Here is a 20,366-nt window from a genome sequence, read left to right as displayed (position 1 = left end):
CGCGCGAGTAGGCCATGCGGAGCAGCTGCCCTTGGCAGGCTCACAATGCCTATCGGGCCTGACGGATAGCATGGGCCTGCCAAGGGAGGGGCACTGTGTGGGGGGGGGCGCTCCTCCTCTGCGGGCCAGATAAGGGCCCTTGGCGGGCTGGAAGTGGCCCGCGGACCGTAGTTTGGGGACCCCTGCTATAAATCCCAGCAACGACAACTCCCAAATGGCAAAATCGATTCCCTCTCTCCAACCCCAACAGTATTCAAATTTGGCCATATTGGGTGAATGAAAATACATCCTGCATATCAAGATATTTACGTTACGATTCATAACAGTAGCAAAATTATAGTTGTAATTAATTTCATGGTTGGGGGTCACCACAACATGAGGAACTGTATTAAGGGGTCACGGCATTAGGAAGGTTGGGAATCACTGGTTTAAATAATGTTCGCAAATGTTGAAGATGGAAAGTAAAGGATCTTTCTTTGGTCACAAGCTTCCATGGAGATCTCCTTCATTTAGGATCTCCTTCATTTAGAAAACAGCAATCTTCTCAAGGAGGTTGAGAAGGACTTGTTGAATCTCTCATTGGCAAAGTTATAGATGAAGGGATCGAGGCAACAGTTTACAGTAGTGAAGACTAACGAAATGTAATACGCAACTTCAACGTAGTGGAGGAACCTGCAGGAATGGTTATAGTATTTCACGACGGTACCTGCTGTCCGAAAGACGTGGAGCGGCATGAAGCAGATGGCGAAAATCAGGAAGGTGACCACAATCATCTGAACGGACTTGGTCTTCATGACCCTGCCTTGGAGATTAACCGGGCTGATTTTGCGAATATAGGACCCCAACATCATGTAGGAGACCAAGGAGATGCTGAAGGGAAGGAAGAAGGAGAAAGTCCCCAGGACAATGCCGTACAACAAGAAGACATAAGACAGCTCCGTCTGGTGGATACTGAGACACTTCACCTTGCCGTCGATGACTGAGGTCTTCAGGAAGAAGAAGATTGGAAGCCCTTGCAGGAGGAGGATTGTCCAGAAGGCCATGATGAGCTTCTTCAAGAAGGACTTGCTTCTCCAAAGAGTCTTGGCTTTGTAATGGACAATGACTTGGTACCGATGGATGCTGATGAGCGTCAAGAAGTAGATGCTGCCATAGAGGTGGGTGCTGAGGGTGAAAGCTTCGAACTGGCAGAGGAACTCCCCAAAAGGCCAGTCGTTGCCCATGCTGAAATAGGTCACCATCAAAGGAGTGACTGGAAGGATCATGGTGTCCACCAAAGCGAGGTTGAACTGCAGCATGATGCTAGAATTCCAGCGCTTGAGGGCAAACCAGAAGATCCATAAACTGAAGGCGTTGAAGACCAAGCCGGCCACGGAGAAGATGCCCAGGAAGGCTGGGATGATTGGATGCAGCTCTTGGGATGGGCATTCGGTTGAGTTGGTGATATTCATTGGCAGATGAAGAGAGCAGGCTCCAAATTTAGGAGGAGGAACTGTCCACAAGACCAGAAATGGAGCAGGAAAAGAAGGTGGTAGAAAATGTTATGAGCTCTCGTTCTCTCGCTTGTGTAGCAAGACGGCAAATGTTTCCACCTTTAGAGCTGGTGCTTACCGACTTTCTCTTCTCCAGGGGATATTTTTGGAGACAACCTCCGAGAAGTGATGCAGGAAGTGAAACAACAATCCTTCAAGCCTTCCTATGCCATACATGGCTTTTGTGACGCCTCTTGGGATCTTCAGTTCCTTAAACTGTTGGTGAAAGAAAAAGGCTTCATAAAAATGAGGAATAATAATAATACTTTATTTGTATTCCACCCAATCTCCCTGAGGGGACTCAGAGTGGATTCCAGCATATACAGACATATACAGACACAAGATAAACATTCAATGCTTCGAAACAATGAAACACAAATACACAGATAGAGATAAAGGATTCCCCTTCATCTCCGGCTCTGGGGGGTGGTGCTCATCTCCATTTCATAGCCAAAGAGCCTGCATTGTCCATAGACACCTCCTGGGTCATGTGGCCAGCATGACTACATGGAGTGCTGTTTACCTTCCCGCCAAGGCGGTACCTATTGATCTACTCATATTTGCATGTTTTCATACTGCTAGGTTGGCAAGAGCTGGGGCTAACAGTAGGAGCTCACCCCATCCCGTGGATTCGAACCGCCAACCTTCCAGTCAGTAAAGTCAGCAGCTCAATGGTTTAACCCATTGCAACACCGTCAAAAGCTGGCAACTGAATATCAAGGCAACTAAAATGATCAAGGGTCTGGAGAACAAGCCCTATGAGGAGCGGCTTAAAGAGCTGGGCATGTTTAGCCTGAAGAAGAGAAGGCTGAGAGGAGACATGATAGCCATGTAAAAATATAATGTGCCCAGAGGAGGGTGACTAAAATGATCAAGGGTCTGGTGAACAAGCCCTATGAGGAGCGGCTTAAGGAGCTGGGCATGTTTAGCCTGAAGAAGAGAAGGCTGAGAGGAGACATGATAGCCATGTAAAAATATAATGTGTCCAGAGGAGGGTGACTAAAATGATCAAGGGTCTGGAGAACAAGCCCTATGAGGAGTGGCTTAAAGAGGAAGACATGAGAGTAAGATATAGGGAAGAGGGAGCAAGCTTGTTTTCTGCTGCCCTGGAGACTAGGACGCAATGGAACAATGGCTTCGAACTACAAGAAAGGAGATTCCACCTAAACTTTAGGAAGAACTTCCTGTCTGTGGGAGCCGTTCAGCAGTGGAACTCTCTGCCCCAGAGTGTGGTGGAGGCTCCTTCTTTGGGAGAGTTTAAATAGAGGCTGGATGGCCATCTGTCAGGGGTGCTTTGAATGCAATTTTCCTGCCTCTTGGCAGAGGGTTGGACTGGATGGCCCATGAGAAACTCTATGATTCTATGACACTAACTGGGTTTGAAGGCATTAGAAACAGAGGTTTATTACTTTCAGATTTGAAAGGATGTCAGATACAGAGTCTCTACTCTCAATGGATCTGGCATAAAGCATGTAGCAAAGTATAGGACATTTTATTCTCTTGGAAAGCCATTCAATATATCCGTGCCCTCCCCTGATTGGATGAAAAGCCAGCCAAGCTAGGATCCGGACATTTGTTAGCTGGGGATTCCTCCTGGTGTCACCAGTGGTCAGAGTTTCCTCAGCGGCAGGAAACAACAACAACAGCAATCATCATCATCATCATCATCATCATCATCATTATCATCATCATCGGGTGCAGTGTCGCCCTGACTCCCTTCATGAGATGGTACAGAGAATGAACATGCCAAACTCCTCTGGGACTTCCGTATTCAGACAAACAGAGTTTTGTAGCACAACACTCCTGACCTCACGATCGTGTTAAAAAACAAAGTATGGATCATCGATATTGCAATCCCAGGCGACAGCAGGATTGCAGAGAAACAACTGGAAAAACTGACACGATATGAGGATTTAAAGATCGAACTGCAAAGACTTTGACACAAGCCAGTCAAGGTGGTCCCAGTGGTGGTCAGCATACTGGGTGCAGTGCCTAAAGACCTTGGCCTGCACTTAAACACAATAGGTGCTGACAAAATTGCCAGCTGCCAGCGGCAGCAGGCCACCCTACTGGGATCTGCACGCATTATTCGCCGATACATCACACAGTCCTAGACACTTGGGAAGTGTCCAACATGTGATCCAATACAACAGCCAGCAGAGTGTCTGCTGTGAACTCATCTTGTTGTGTTTCAAATAATAATGATAATAATAATAATAATAATAATAATAATAATCTTTATTTTTATCCTGCCACCATCTTTGCGAAGGGACTTGGGGCAGCTTACAAGGCACTCCAAGGTGCACATATAACACACAACAGTTTTTGGTTTTTTTTGTCATGTCAGGAGCGACCTGAGAAATTGCAAGTCAATTCTGGTGTGAGAGAATTGGCCGTCTGCAAGGACGTTGCCCAGGGGACGCCTGGATGAATTGATGTTTTTATCATCCTTGAGGGAGGCTTCTCTCATGTCCCCGCATGAGGAGCTGGAGCTGATAGAGGGAGCTCATTCGCCTTTCCCGGATTCGAACTTGCGACCTGTCGGTCTTCAGTCCTGTGCCGGACTGAAGACCGACAACGGGTAAAAATGGTACAAAAATATAAAACGTCACATAAAATTGTAACAACAACCCCCGCCAACACATGTAGCATAAAATCAAAATAATACAACAGTAGATAAAACTAACTGCCGCCAATTCACAAGGTGCCAAGTGTCAGCTTCATATGGCCTATTCAGCCTACTCAACGTCAAAAGCCCACCAGTATTCAAATTTGGGTGTATCGGATATTCATGCCAAATGTGGTCCAGTGAATGAAAATACATCCTGCATATCGGATATTTACATAACGATTCATAACAGTAGCAAAATGGCAGGTGTGAAGTAGCAACAAAAATAATTTTATGGTTGGGGGTCACCACAACATGACGAACTGTATTAAGGGGTCGTGGCATTTGGAAGGCTGAGAAACACTGTCAGAATGTCAAACCCCCAGTTCGTCATTACCACTGAAATCAACCAGCAAGGTGATGCGAAACACACTTAATTTGGCAAATCATTAACATAGCTGCTTGTTATGAAAGGACTTTCATTGACAATATTCAGGATTTCCCTTTTTTGAAAAAGGGAAGTATCAAGACTTTCCACTTAGTTTTGTTTTGATTTCTCTTGCCTATTCAGGGCTTTGCATCCAGGCTCTTTCTTGAAACATCCTGGGTATGTCTCAGTTCCCCTTCTCTTGGTCTTTCCTCCTCTTTCTCAGAAAACATATGACATCTGGACACAGGCAACTTTTCTGCATCTTCTGCATCTCTTCACAAGGTTATAAAACTTTGTGCTGGTCCTCTAGGAATTGGGCATTGGAGGTGTCTACAGACAACGCTGGCTCTTTGGCTTAGAAATGGAAATTAGCACCTTACTTACTTAGGCGATTCCTCGTTGGACAAGTAGGATAGTCTTCCAGCATCAGTGTTCTTGTGGATCCGTAGGTGGCTGTGGAGCCCTATTCTTGACCTGCATCTTCTCCTGCAGTGAGGGCATTGGTTTCCAGGTGGAAGGCAGTCCCGGTCAGGGTTGTCTTGACCCGCCTTCCGCCTGGCACGTTTCTCTCTTTCACCCTCCATTTGTGCCTCTTCAAATTCTGCAGCACTGCTGGTCACAGCTGACCTCCAGCTGGAGCGCTCAAGGGCCAGGGCTTCCCAGTTCTCAGTGTCTATGCCAGAGTTTTTAAGGTTGGCTTTGAGCCCATCTTTCAATCTCTTTTCCTGTCCATCAACATTCCATTTTCCGTTCTTGAGTTCGGAGTAGAGAACTGCTTTGGGAGACGGTGGTCGGGCATCCGGACAACGTGGCCGGTCCAGCAGAGTTGATGGCGGAGGACCATCGCTTCAGTGCTGGTGGTCTTTGCTTCTTCTAGCACACTAACGCTTGTCCACTTGTCTTCCCGAGATTTGCAGGATTTTACGGAAGCAGCACTGATGGAATTGTTCCAGGAGTTGCATGTGGCGTCTGTAGACAGTCCACGTTTCGCAGGAGTATAGCAGGGTTGGGAGGACAATAGCTTTATAGACAAGCACCTTGGTATCCCTACGGATGTTCTGGTCCTCAAACACTCTCTGCTTTGTTCGGAAAAATGCTGCACTCACAGAGCTCAGGTGGTGTTGTATTTCGGTGTCCATGTTGACTATGGTGGAGAGGTGGCTGCCAAGGTAGCGGAAATGGTCAACATTTTCTAATGTTACACCATTAAGCTGTATCTCTGGCATTGGAGAGGGATTGGGTGGTGACTGCTGGAAGAGCACTCTGGTTTTCTCGATGTTCAATGACAGGCCAAGCTTCTCATATGCTTCTGCGAAGGTGTTTAGAGTGGCTTGTGCATCTTCTGCTGAATGGTCACAGTCGACATTGTCATCAGCATACTGGAGTTCTATAACATGTTGTAACCTTAGTTTTGGCTTTCAGTTTGCTGAGGTTAAACAGCTTGCCATCTGTCCGATAGATGATTTCCACTCCGGTGGGAAGCTTCCCATCAACAAGGTGAAGTATCATAGCGATGAAGATGGAGAATAAAGTTGGGGGAAAAACACATCCCTGTTTGACGCACCACACCCCAGAGATGGACACGATTGGACTTAATGTCAGGGGGAAACCTTTACCTTTACCTAACATTCAAAAATACATTCACAACTACAATACTGTATTGTCAAAGGGTTTTGTGGCTGGAATCACTGGGTTAACATGAGTTTTCTGGGCTGTATGGCCGTGTTCCAGAAGCATTCTCTCCTGATGTTTCTCCTACATCTATAGCAGGCATCCTCAGAGGATGTGAGGTCTGTTGGAAACTAGGCAAGTGGGGTTTATCCATCTGTGGAATAATGTCCAGGCTGGGAGAAAGAACTCTGTCAGCTTTTGGTCAAAGGACATTTAGTATAATGCCAAGTTTTTAAAATACTGTACCCTTGGTTTGCTTCTGATACAATAAAGAAATAAAGAAATTGATTTGAAGGCATATTTTCTAGTCCTTGTGGCAATGAAAATATTGGCTTCAACAAATTGAATCCAATGACTTTTTTTTGTCGTGTCAGGAAAAATTTGAGAAACTGCAAGTCGCTTCTGGTGTGAGGGAATTGGCCGTCTGCAAGGACGTTGCCCAGGGGACACCCGGATGATTTGATGTTTTGTCATCCTTGTGGGAGGCTTCTCTCATGTCCCCGCATGAGGAGCTGGAGCTGGTAGGGGGAGCTCTTCCCGGATTCGAACCTGTGACTTGTCAGTCTTCAGTCCTGCCGGCACAGGGGTTTAACCCACTGCGCCACCGGAAGCCAATGACTTCATTGGGAAGATCCCTTGAGCAGTTAGCAAAATCAGAATGCAAAATCAGGAGACAGAATAACCATTTGTTGTTGTTGTTGTTGTTGTTAAATGTGCTCAGTGTTGCTCAATATCTACAAAATGTGCCATAATTTCTTGGGAGTAGCAGATGGCTTACCATGCTGAGAATTTCAGAGCATTGTGTTGTGCCACAATTCAGCCAAAATAGTTTGTTTTCGTCTCCAGACCCAAAGTTAGCTTTAATAGTGCACAACCTTCTTTTGCAAGAAATTCAATGGTGACTCTTTCTTTTAGCTTCAGATACATGGTTCTAATCAGTCAATCTGAACAGGAAAAGACTGTATCAATAGAGGAAGGTTACCTCTATCACATCATGTGTAGATTGTCCAAAAGCTGTGACAGAAATAAAAGTCAGAGTGATGGAGGCATTACTTTTCGACTCACCCTCATACATGTTGAGCATCCCTTCTCCAGGATTCCAAAATCCAGAATACTCCCAAATCATCCATTTGTGGAGCTGAGATAGTGAGACCTTTGCTTTCCAATGGTTCAATGTATGCAAAATGTGTTCCATGCACAAAATTATTTAAAATACGGTGTATGAAATTACCTTCAGGGTATGTCTATAAGGTATATATGAAGCATAGTATATGCTGACGTTTAGGCTTGAGTCCCATCTCGAAGATATCTCATTATGGACATATTGTGCTAATACAGCTATTCTAAGGGAGCCCCCAGTGGCGGAGTGGGTTAAACCACTGAGTTGGTTGACCAAAATGTCACAGGGTGGTTGTAGGTTTTTTCGGGCTATATGGCCATGTTCTAGAGGCATTCTCTCCTGACGTTTTGCCTGCATCTGTGGCAAGCATCCTCAGAGGTAGGCTGCTTGCCATAGATGCAGGCGAAACATCAGGAGAGAATGCCTCTAGAACAGTGGTTCTCAATCTTCCTAATGCCGCGACCCCTTAACACAGTTCCTCATGTTGTGGTGACCTCCAACCAGCAAATTATTTTCATGACAACTTCACAATGGTAATTTTGCTACTGTTATGAAGCATAATGTAAATATCTGAAATGCAGGATGTATTTTCATTCACTGGACCAAATTTGGCAAAAATACCCAATATACCCAAATTTGAACACTGGTGGCATTGGATTGACTTTGTCATTTGGGAGTTGTAGTTGCTGGGATTTATATTTCACCTACAATCAAAGAGCATTCCAAACTCCACCAATTTTTTTTTTGGCCGTGTCAGGAGCGACTTGAGAAACTGCAAGTCGCTTCTGGTGTGAGAGAATTGGCCGTCTGCAAGGACGTTGCCCAGGGGACACCCGGATGATTCCACCAATGATGGAATTGAACCAAAATTGGCACACAGAATTCCCATGTCCAACAGAAAATACTGGAAGGGTGTGATGGGCACTGACCTTGAGTTTTGGAGTTGTAGTTCACCTACATCCCGAGAGCACTGTGGACTCAAACAATAATGAATCTGGACCAAATTTGACATGAAAATCAATATGCCCAAATTTGAACTCTGCTAGAGTTTGGGGTTCGATTCTGGGGAGCAGCGTGAGCTTCCGCTGTCAGCCCTAGCTTCTGCCAACCTAGCAGTTCAAAAACATGCAAATGTGAGCAGATCAATAGGTACCGCTCCGGCGGGAAGGTAACGGCGCTCCATGCAGTCATGCCGGCCACATGACCTTGGAGGTGTCTACGGACAACGCTGGCTCTTCGGCTTAGAAATGGAGATGAGCACCACACCCCAGTGTCAGACATGACTGGACTTAATGTCAGGGGACTACCTTTACCTTTACATAGAGTTTGGGGAAAATAGACCTTGACATTGGGAGTTGTAGTTACTGGGATTTATAGTTTACCTACAATCAAAGAGCATTCTGAACCCCATCAAGGTTAGAATTGAACCAAACTTCCCACACAGAACCCCCATGACTAACGGAAAATACTGTGTCTTTGGCGACCCCTCTGACACCCCCTCTCGACCCCTCCAGGGGTCCTGACCCCCAGGTTGAGAAACGCTGCTCTAGAACATGGCCACATAGCCCAAAAAAACCTACAACAACCCAGTGATTCCGGCCATGAAAGCCTTCGACAATACATTAAAATGTCACAGGTTCGAATCCAGGGAGCAGCGTGAGCTTCGGCTGTTAGCCCCAGCTTCTGCTAACCTAGCAGTTCGAAAACATGCAAATGTGAATAGATCAATAGGTACTGCTCCGACAGGAAGGTAACAGCACTCCATGCAGTCATGCTGGCCACATGACCTTGGAGATGTTTATGGACAACGCTGGCTCTTCGGCTTAGAAATGGACATAAGCACCAACCCCCAGAGTCGGACACGACTAGACTTAATATCAAGGGAAGACCTTTACCTTTACCTACAGGTATGCTAAAATATAGGAAAAAATCCATAACATTTTGGATAAGAGATGCTTAACCTCTACTAGTGATGTCTGTCTTCATGTTGACTGAAGTTGGATCTATACTGCCATATAATGCAGTTTGGAATTATATGGCAGTATGGATCCAGCCTGTGATCAAAAGAAATGGGTGGAGAGGCAGAAAAGGTGAGCTTGGATCCCTTACCTTGTTTCCTCCAAGGATGATCCTGTCACTTAGAGAAGAGCAGCTTTCCCAAGGACTTGAAAAAGAACTTATGGAATTTCTCATTAGCAGCATTATAGAGGAACGGATCTAGACAACAGTTGACCATGGTGAAGACCACGGATAAATAATAGGCAATCTCCACATTGTGGAGACTCTCGCAAGGGAGGTCGTAATACCTCGCAATGGCTGCCACGGTGCCACAAATGTGGAGAGGAGTGAAGCAGATGGCGAAAATGACCAACGCAATGGTGATCATCTGTATGGACTTGGCCTTCATGACCCGGCCTCGGAGGTTGGCTTGGCTGATGTTAGTGATGGCCATCCCGAGCATGATGTAGGAGGCCAAGGAGACGCCGAAGGGGAGAAGGAAACAGAGGATCCCCAGGAAAATGCTGTAGGCCAGGTAGAGTTCGGAGTGCTCCGATTGGTAGATGCTGAGGCACTTCACCTTGCTGTCGATGATGGAGGTCTTGAGGGAGAAGAAGACGGGGAAGCCTTGCAGGAAGAGGATAATCCAGAAGACCATAATGAGCTTCTTCAAGAAGGACTTCTTCTTCCAGAGCGACCTGGCGTTGTAGTGGACCGTGGCTTGGTACCGGTGGACGCTGATGAGCATCAAGAAGTAGATGCTGCCGTAGAGATGGGTGCTGAGCAAGAAGACCTGGAGCTGGCAAAGGAACTCCCCAAAGGGCCAGTGGTTGCCCAAACTGAAGTAGGCCACCGTCAGAGGGGTGACCGGGAGGATGATGGCATCAGCCAAGGCCAGGTTGAACTGGAGCATGATGCCAGAGCTCCAGCGCTTGAGGGTGAACCAGAAGATCCACAAACTGAAGGCATTGAAGACCAAGCCGCCGGTTGAGAGGATGGCCAACACTGTTGGGATGGCCGGGTGAAGCCCTGGAGGCTGGCATCGCACTGTGCTGTTGCTGTTCATTGGCAGGAGAAGGGAGGAAGCTCCTGCCGTTTGAGAAGAGTTGTCCATGGCATGAGCGCCCACAGGCAAACAAAGCAGGTCTCTTATTTTCGCTTTCTATATGAGCACGGACCTTCTCAAAGTCCCTCCTTGCTTCTCAGTTGTGGCTAACACTCTGTCCTTCTCCAACCCACCCCTTAGCGCCCATTTCCTCCTTTTAGGAGGTTCATTTTGATGTCAAAAATAACTCAAACAGAGGCAGAAACTTGTCCATGCATCTGCACAACTCTTACAAAGAGACAGAGATGGAGAAAAGCCTGCTCCTGTAACATCCTTTTGAACCGTCACAAAAGCCACTTTGGGCATTGATTTTTCTTCCCCAATAAGTAACTTATTGGATGCTAATTTCCACTGAGATACAATGAATCAACATTTTGTACAAGTGGGTTTTAGGAAAATCAAACAAAAAGAGGTTTAATGTGTTGTTGAAGGCTTTCATGGCCGGAATCACTGGGTTGTTGTGAGTTTTCCGGGCTGTAAGGCCATGTTCCAGAAGCATTCTCTCCTTGTGGGATAGCATCTGAGAGCTGAGTCTACTCACTTGCCATAGATAAGACAGTGTGCTGGTACGTCTGTACCAGGAGCTCCAACTTTCTTTTCTTTCTATTAAGTGTTTGTATACATTCCAAAGTTTCAGGGATTCTGCAAAACGGTGGCTTCCTTTGGTTTGCAGTCATAGGGCAAGTCACCTGTCTATCATTGTTAAGTTTGGATCCTCCCCTTCTCCCAGGGAGATGGGAAGGGAAGAGGGGGCAATTTTTAGTTAGTCTTAGTGAGGAAAGCTAAGTTAGAAGACATGGACAAGCTTCACCTGCAGAAAAGCTTCATTTCTCAAGACATTCCGGGGGGAAATTCCCAAAGCTCTGGCTGGGAGCTTTCAGCCTCTCAGTCTTACAGCATCTGAGGAAAACAGCTCTAAAGTCTTAAAGAAATTCCAGAGGGAAAACAGCTTTACAGACCCAAAGAACTCCAGCTGGAGACTCTACAAGCTTTGTCTGGTAGGTTTACTCGATACCAAGATGCAGTTTGGAATCGGTAGTAGATCCCACACCAACAAAACTTAGATAACAGACAGCCTGGGAGAGGTTAAAAAAGGGTTTTCCTCTCAAAGTATAAGAACAATAAACGAAGACAGTTGCCTGTCCCTTGTGGACAAGATTAAGGAAGCCACCAGTTGATTAAAAGCCTTGAAGCATTTGTTTGACTCATTGAAGATTTGAGAAATATCTGTTTAATTTGTTCAATAACAAAGGACTTTGTTTAACCTTTCAAGCCATCTAAAGACCATTTCTTCAGGAAAATCCTTGAGGGCCTCTTTCGTGGCGCCCTGGCTTCCTGCTGGGCACAAGTTGCACGTCCTATTCCAAAAGTCAATTATTACAGGCCCAGTGTGTGACAGAACAGATAGGATATGGTGTCTTAGGGCAGTGTTTCTCAACTTTCCTAATGCCATGACCCCTTAATACAGTTCCTCATGTTGTGGTGAACCCCAAGCTATAAAATTATTTTTGTTGCTACTTCACAACTGTAAGTTTGCTTCTATTATTTATCGTAATGTAAATACCTGATATGCAGGATATATTTTCATTCGCTGGACCAAATTTGGTACAAATACACTCAAATTTGAGTACTGTAGGATTGAGGGGAGATTGATTTTGTCATTTGGCAGTTGCAGTTGTTGGGATGTATAGTTCACCTATAATCAAAGAGCATTCTGAACGCCACCAACGATGGAATTGAACCAAACTTGGCACACAGAACTCCCCTGACCAACAGAAAATAATGGAAGGATTATTTGGCATTGACCTTGAGTTTGGGAGTTGTAGTTCACCTACATCCAGAGAGCACTGCAGACTCAAATAATGATGGATCTGAACCAAACTTGGCATTTAATACTCAATATGCCCAAATGTGAACAGTGGTGGAGTTTGGGGAAAATAGACCTTGACATTTAGGAGTTGTAGTTACTGGGATTTAGAGTTCTCCCACAATCAAAGAACATTCTGAACCCCACCAATGATAGAATTGGACCAAACCCAAGCTAGTAATAATAATTATGTTGAAATCGGGGTTGGTCCAAACTTCCCACAGAGAACCCTACATGACCAACAGACAATACTGTATTTTCTGATGGTCTTTGGTGACCCCTCTGACACCCCTTTGCGACCCCTCCAGGGGTCCTGACCCCCAGGTTGAGAAACACTGCCTTAGGGTAGGCATTCATGAGGAATAGAGGTTTTTTTTTTCATCCAAATGAATCCAAAATCATACTGAACTACAGGAACACTCAAAGCCTTCTTAAATTGAGCCTGGTCATTGATCAATGCAACTCAACCAAGTCTTCTTCACGCTAGTTCTATTGGACTAGAACTCATCATTTCCAGGCAACAAGATCATTCATCATGAAGTTATGGTCCATAACATTTGGAAGATACCAAGTTGGGGAAGGCAACTAGTTGTGACTTCCTGGTAGGCTTGTGTGTGGATTTCATTTCTTCCATTTCCCCCATTTCCTTCAGTACCATTGGTACTTTGGGAGCTTATAACGGTAATGGCCTTCCCGATAAGAAAACCTGCCTGCAACATAAGCAAGTCAGAGCCAAACTTGGCTCCTCCTCCCCTATTCAGCATCACAGCTGATTTTTTTTTTATTTTCCTTTATTTTCCTGGTTGTTTTTATTTAGTGGGACTGACTGGGAGTTGAGGAGGTGGGTGGAGTGCGTACACACATTTGGGGGCTTTCACCCTTTTAGTTTCCTTTTCTCCTTCCCTTCCTCTCCTTCAGAAAATCTGCAGTGTAGAAGGAAAGTCAGGGAACACAGTAGATGTGCTTTCCTGGTCCTACAATCAGAGCCAGGTAATCACCTCCCAACAAAGGATTCCCCCAGGTGTTAAGAAGCCAGACCTTTAAACTGCTAAATGCTAATCAAGGTGGCCAATTGCAACACCTAGCTCCAACAGACAAGAGTTCTTTCTACCACCCGGGATGTTCCACAGATACATAAACACCATTTTGCCTGCCATAGATGCATGCAAAATGTCAGGAGAGAATGCTTCTGGAACATGGCCAGGCAGTCTGGAAAACTCACAGCAACCCAGTAATTCCAGCCATGAAAACCTTCGACAATATATAAACCTCACTTGCCTCATTTCAAACAGATGTCACAACATCTGAGGATGCCTGCCATAGATGCAGGTGAAATGTCAGGAGAGAATGCTTCTGCAACATGGCCAGACAGCCTGGAAAACTCACAGCAACCCAGTGATTCGGGCCATGAAAACCTTCGACAATATATAAACCTCACTTGCCTCGTTTCCAACAGACGTCACAACATCTGAGGATGCCTGCCATAGATGCAGGCGAAACATCAAGAGAAAATGCTTCTGGAACATGGCCATACAGCCCCGAAAACTCACAACAACCCAGTGATTCTGGCAATGAAAAAGTCAATTTTTAATTGTGTAAAATGCATAATGTTGTGGGTGAACTACAACTCCCATTATGCCAGGTAAAGCTCCTGAAAGTTTGTTATGTTGTTTGTTATGTTGGGCAAGTTTGCTCTAGATGCCTCATTGGTGGGATTCAGTCCCCTCAAACCCCTCCAGTAGGTTGAGTTCGCCAGGTTTGTTCCAGGTCCATCATCAGTGGAGGTCACAGTTTCCCTGGTTGTGGATGAACTACAACTCCCAAAATGGAAGTTCAGTTCCCCCCAAACTCCTCCAGTAATCAAATTTCGGCATATCAGGTCTGTGTGCCAGATCCATCAGTGTTTGGGTTCACAGTACTCTCTGGATGTAGTTGAACTATAACTTCCCCAAATCAAGTTGAATTTTCCCCAAAGACCTCAAGTATTTTTTTTTTTTTTTTGCTGGATCATGGGGGCCCAGTGTGCCAAGTTTAGTCCAATTCCATCTTTGGAGGAGTAGAGTGCTCATTGATTGCAGGTGAACTATGAATCCCAGTACCTACAACTCCAAAATTTGCAGGCCAATTCCCCTCAAAACCTACCAGTAGTCAAATTTGGGCATGTTGGGCATGCATGCCACGTTTGGTCCAGATTCATCATTGTTTGGGTTCATAGTGCACCCTGGATGTAAGTGAACTACAACTCCTATAAATCCCTCCAAAGACCTTTTGTTGTTGGTCATGGGGACTCTGTATGCAAGTTAGTTCCAGGTCAATCGTTGGTGGAGTTCAGAGTGCTCTTGGATTGCAGGAGAACTATACATCCCAGTGCCTACAACTCCTATCAATCACGGTGAATTCACCCCAAACCTCTCTAGTATGTTCAGTTGCAGATCAATTCCTTTGTCTGTTAGAATAGGAAAGGGTTAAGGGAGAGGCAGAAGGTGGGGGTCATGCAAATTCCACAACAATGGAGAGAGAAAAGAACACTGGGATGTCTGTCTGTGGTAGAGGAAACTCATATAATCCAGGATGAAATTGTCCCTGTATGAAAATATTCATTTGGGCGGTGAGCAGTATGGTGTTTGTGTAGGACAGGGGTCCTCAAACTTTTTAAACCTGGGGCCAGTTCACTGTCCCTCAGACCGTTGGAGGGCCGGGCTATAGGTTTTTTTTAAAAAATCAATAAAACATTCCTATGCACATTGCACATATCTTATTTTGTTGTGTGGACGGGTTCTTTCTAGCCCTCTTTAGGCAGTAATTCCAGGAGCAGAGATTGGGAAATCTTCCTATTTCTAGTCTGAACAAAATCTGGCTACCAGTGTTTAAAAAACTCTAAAATTATAACTGTAATTAAAGAACAACACTCAAACCCAGGGGAACCCCAGACAAGAAACAATCAGGGCCAGCTAATCACCTTTCAACAAAGGATTCTCCCTAAAAACTGTCAGGCTATGAAATGGTAATCAAGGCGGCCAATTGAAACATTCATACCTACCTCCAAAAGACAAGAGTTCTTTCTCCCACTCTGGATCTTCCACAATTTTCCTAGTTAAAGGTTTTCCTCTGACATGAAGTCCAGTCGTGTCTGATTCTGGGGTGTGTTGCTCATCTGCATTTCTAAGTCGAAGAGCCGTCGTCCATAGACACCTCCAAGGTCATGTGGCCGACATGACTGCATGGAGCGCCGGGGCAGCCTCCCTTGGCTGGCTCACGCTGCCCATCGGGCCCGATGGGTAGCGTGAGCCTGCCAAGGGAGGAGCAGCCCCGCGCAGCCTACTTGCGAGTAAAGCACCTCGCAAGGTGCTTTACACGCGAGTAGGCCATGCGGAGCAGCTGCCCTTGGCTGGCTCATGCTGCCTATCAGGCCTGATGGATAGCGTGAGCCTGCCAAGGGAGGAGCAGCCTCGCGCGAGGCTGCCAAGGGAAGAGCAGCCTCGCAAGGTGCTTTACGCGCGAGTAGGCCATGCGGAGCAGCTGCCCTTGGCTGGCTCATGCTGCCTATCGGGCCTGACGGATAGCATGAGCCAGCCAAGGAAGGGGCACTGTGGGGGGGGGGGGGAACGCTCCTCTTCCGCGGGCCGGATAAGTGCCCTTGGCGGGCCAGAAGTGGCCCACGGGCCGTAGTTTGGGGACCCCTGGTGTAGGACATTGGCAGGGCTGTTGTATATGTTTACGGCACTCGCTATAACCTGCAATGTCATTGGAGGGAGGGCCATTGGTGTCTCCTGAGTAGTGGGAGCTATATGTGTAAATTGGCACCCCGGCCACATACACACATACATATTTTCACTCTAATAATAATAATAATAATAATAATAATAATAATAATTTATTTATTTATACCCCGCCACCATCTCCCCAAGGGGACTCGGGGAGGCTTACATGAAGCCAAGCCCAACAACACACCAGTAAAAACAAAACAGCAAGCAAATTATGTGTATAGATAGATAGATTTCCACTTTAGGAACAAAGGATGAAATTATACACAATGGGCCACACTGAGCAGCTTTATGAATTCTACATCTCATGGGTGCAACAAAACTGGCAGAAGTTCTCCATATGGAAACCAGAAATTGTTGCATCTTGGGCATTTTCAGTTTCGGGCACTCATTTTGAGAAAGATATAGAAAGGACAAGAAGACTGACAATTAGGATGGAGAACAAAACCTAGGAGGAAAACCGAAAGGAGTTGGGTAAATTGGGCAAGTTTGGCTTGGTGGAGAGGAAACAGGAGTCAGAACCGGCCATCGCTTGCTTCCTTCCCTTTGCCTCGATTTGAACCCGTAACCACAACTGCATTTCCACAAGTTGCAACCCATTCTGGTTTCTCACATTCATTTCCTCTCTCAGGCTCTGCTTTCTGAGAATGTCCAAACCTGATGAGTTACAAAAAGCAAAAGCAAGGATGGAGGAAGACTCGGGGAAACTCATGTAGTCTACAAGGGACCCTCCCGATCTCTGCATAGTCCTTGCGCTCTTGAAGACAAATGTTCTGGGACACATTACAGAGCTGATTAGCCAAAACTAACAAAATGAATACTACACTTAGGCAAAAAACAATGAAATACAATGATACAGAATGGGTGACGCCTGGATCCAGAACAGTCCAAGTGAGAAAGATCTTGAAGGCTTTGAGGACAACGAGTTGAACATGAGCCAAGAGTGTGATGCAGCAGTTTAAAAAAAAACAATGGGATTTTGGGCTGGATCAAAAGGTGTCTAGTGTCTAGATCAGCGTTTCTCAACCTGGGGATCGGGACCTCTGAGGGGGTTTTAGAGGGGTCGCCAAAGACCATCAGAAAACATATATTTCTGATGGTCTTAGGCACTTCTTTGGCAGAGAAGGCTGAAGATCGCTCTGCCTGTCCTCCTCTTCCTTTTTGGAAACAGATGGCAAATCCACCAAAAGCCCTCCTCCGTTGTGATTGGCCGGCCTCTCAACCAAGAGGAGGGTTCTTTCTGAGACTCCAAGTGGGGAGAGCAGGAATTCTTGGCGCATGGCAGCATGATACACATGCACGAGGTAAGGGAGAGCGGGCGAGGCTGGAGGGAGGCTCACACCAGTGAGTCCCTTCTCTGTGGGAAGTTTGGTTCAATTTCATCGTTGATGGAGTTCAGAACACTCTTTGATTGTAGATGAACTATAAATCCCAGCAACTACAGCTCCCAAATGTCACGGTCTATTTTCCACAAACTCCTCCAGTGTACACAGTTGGACATATTGAGGATTCCTGCCACTTTTGGTCCAGATCTATCATTATTTGAGTCCACAGTGCTCTACCTGGACATAGGTGAGCTACAAATCCAAAACTCAAGGTCAATGCCCACCAAACCTTTCCAGTATTTTATGTTGGTCATGGAAGTTCTGTGTGCCAAGTTTTGTTCAATTCCATCATTGGTGGAGTTCAGAATACTCTTTGATTGTAGGTGAACTATAAATCCTAGCAACTATAGCTCCCAAATGACAAAATACACACACACACACCACCAGTATTCCAATATGTGCCAAATTTGATCCAGAGAATGAAAATACATCCTGCATCTCAGATATTTGCATTATGGTTCACAACAGTAGCAGAACTACAATTGTGAAGTGGCAATGAAAATAATTTATGGTTGAGGGTCACCACAACATGAGGAACTGTATTAAGGAGTAGCGGCATTAGGACCCCTGAGATAAAGGAATATATAGGCTTTTCCTCATCATTTGGCATCTTTGGAGGCTGTGTTCGGTTCTGGTCTCCAGAATTATTGGGAGTTAGTGGGATTTATAGTTCACCTGCAATCAAAGAGCATTCTGAACCCCACCAACGATAGAATTGGGCCAAACTTCCCACACAGAAACTCTGTGACCAACAGAAAATACTGTGTTTTCTGGCGGTCTGACACCCCCTCTTAACCCCCACAGGGGTCCCGACCCCCAAGTTGAGAAACGTTGATCTACACCATAAAATTAATGCAGTTTGGCACCACTTGAACTGCCATGGCTAATTGCACCGTCATCATGGAACTGTAATTTAGCCTTCCCTAAGTTCTGGAGCCTCACCAAACTACAGCTCACATGATTCCATAGCCTTGAAAGTGATGTCGAATTGCATTAATTCCACAAAGTTGATAGGTGAAAAAAAACAATTTGTATTCATCCCGCACATGGATGCCTTACCTATTCTTCTTCCCAATTTGTCACTTGGAGAGGAAGAACTTCTTTAAGAACTGGGAAATAAATTTGTGAAACTTCTCATTGGCAAAGTTGTAGATGAAGGGATCGAGGCAAGAGTTGACCACGCTGAAGACGACAGAAACATAATAGGCGATTTGGATATGGTTGAGAAGTGTGCAGGAGATCTCATAAAGCCTCATGATGGCAGCCACTGTCATGCAGACATGGACGGGCACGAAGCCGACGGCATAAACGAGGAGAGTGAGGACGATGATCTGTATGGATTTGGTCTTCATCACCTGGCCTCTGAGACTGGCTGGGTTGATGTTCGCAATGTAGATCCCCAGCCTCATGTAGGAGATGAAGGTGATGGCAAAGGAGAGAAGGAAGCAGGTCCCTCTCAAAATGCCATAGGCGAGGTAGAGGGAGGACATCTCGGACTGAAGGATGCTCATGCACTTCACCTTGCCGCTGATGACCGAGGTCTTGAGGAAGAAGAACAGCGGGAGCCCTTGCAGAAAGAGGAGAAACCAGAAGACCAAGATGAGCTTCTTCAAGGAGGATCTCCGTCTCCAGAGTGTCTTGGAGTTGTAGTGGACAATAACTTGGTACCTGTGGATGCAGATGAGCGTCAGGAAGTAGACGCTCCCATAGAAGTGGGTGTTGAGCAAGAAGGCTAGAAGCTGGCAAAGAAATTCCCCAAAAGGCCAGTGGCTGCCCAAGTAGAAATAGGTCACCATCAAAGGGGCGAGCGGAAGGATCATGCTGTCCGCCAAGGCGAGGCTAAACTGGAGCATGGCACCTGAATTCCAGTGCTTGATGACGAACCAGAAGATCCACAAGCTGAAGCCATTGAAGACAAGTCCAACCAAGGAGAAGACACTCAAGAGAGTTGGGATGACCAGGTGCAGCTCCACTGGGGGACACTGTGTTGCATTGGTGGTGTTCATTGCTTCATGAAGGCCGTATCTTCAGCCACTTCAGGAGACGTGTCAGTCTGTCAGGCCAGGAATCCAGAGGATGACAGAAGGAAAATTTCTGCTTGTAGCAACACCTACTGCTTCCCAGGTCGTACGTGTCCTTCAGCATCTTTCTGTTGCAGTTCTTAATACAAGTCTGCATTGTTCTCTGTCCTTCAGCTTCCTGCCACAGTCCATTTCCTCCTTTTAGGAGATTCTTTCTGAGTCACCAAAAAAGCCATAACTGGGAAGCTATTTACTCCATGACTCAATGAGCTCCGAATCTTCTTCAGTGAAGTGTATGAAGCAGTGGGGACAGAGGCCTAGATAACATTGTACTTGCTGCCTGCTTCCTTCCAGATAGAAGGTTGGATGATAGACAACCAGGTGAAAGCCAGAATGGTGTATGGCGTGAGCGTTGGGACTATATATCCCTGGAAACCATGTTTTGATTCCCCATTTGGTCATGGAACCCCACTCTGCGTCCTTAGGCAAGAAGATCTCATGATAAGGTTGCCTTAGGATCTCCATAAGTTGGAAACTACTTGAAGGCACACAACAACTACCACCACCACCACCCAGGACTCTATTGCTGCTGTTGTTCCATACTTTGCACTCCTTGAAACTAAAATAAATTTTACTTGCTGCCTGCTTGGTTCCAGATATAAGTTTGGATGATAGACAATCAGGTGAAAGACAGAATGGTGTATGGCGTGAAAGTTGGGACTATATATCTCTGGAGATCATATTTTGATTCCCCATTTAGACATGGAACCCCACTCTGCGTCCTTAGGCAAGAAGACCTCATGATAAGGTTGCCTTAGGATCTCCATAAGTTGGAAACTACTTGAAGGCACACAACAACCACCAC

General features: G+C 45.8%; 3 protein-coding genes across 3 annotated transcripts; all 3 read right to left on the bottom strand.

Moving 5' to 3' along the window:
• Positions 1–277: 277 nt before the first annotated feature.
• LOC132763930 (P2Y purinoceptor 2-like) lies at positions 278–1,738 on the bottom strand. The gene has a single exon (XM_060757754.2). The coding sequence runs from the start codon at positions 1,449–1,451 to the stop codon at positions 522–524; it is 930 nt and encodes a 309-aa protein (XP_060613737.2). The 5' UTR covers positions 1,452–1,738; the 3' UTR covers positions 278–521.
• A 7,757-nt stretch (positions 1,739–9,495) lies between these two features.
• On the bottom strand, positions 9,496–10,473 carry LOC132763929 (P2Y purinoceptor 2-like). Its single transcript, XM_060757753.2, has one exon. The coding sequence runs from the start codon at positions 10,471–10,473 to the stop codon at positions 9,496–9,498; it is 978 nt and encodes a 325-aa protein (XP_060613736.2).
• A 7,887-nt stretch (positions 10,474–18,360) lies between these two features.
• Positions 18,361–20,366, bottom strand: LOC132763931 (P2Y purinoceptor 2-like). The gene has a single exon (XM_060757755.2). The coding sequence runs from the start codon at positions 19,484–19,486 to the stop codon at positions 18,560–18,562; it is 927 nt and encodes a 308-aa protein (XP_060613738.2). The 5' UTR covers positions 19,487–20,366; the 3' UTR covers positions 18,361–18,559.

Source organism: Anolis sagrei, chromosome 11 (genome assembly GCF_037176765.1).
Source record: "Anolis sagrei isolate rAnoSag1 chromosome 11, rAnoSag1.mat, whole genome shotgun sequence".
NCBI classification, from domain to species: domain Eukaryota; kingdom Metazoa; phylum Chordata; class Lepidosauria; order Squamata; family Dactyloidae; genus Anolis; species Anolis sagrei.
Note: the sequence above shows the minus strand (reverse complement) of the source record. Positions and strands in the feature narration are given on the sequence as shown.

What these genes read in the sequence shown, in the direction of transcription:
- LOC132763929 (XM_060757753.2), bottom strand. Translation starts at nt 10,473, where the DNA reads ATGGACAACTCTTCTCAAACGGCAGGAGCTTCCTCCCTTCTCCTGCCA.
- LOC132763931 (XM_060757755.2), bottom strand. Translation starts at nt 19,486, where the DNA reads ATGAACACCACCAATGCAACACAGTGTCCCCCAGTGGAGCTGCACCTG.
- LOC132763930 (XM_060757754.2), bottom strand. Translation starts at nt 1,451, where the DNA reads ATGAATATCACCAACTCAACCGAATGCCCATCCCAAGAGCTGCATCCA.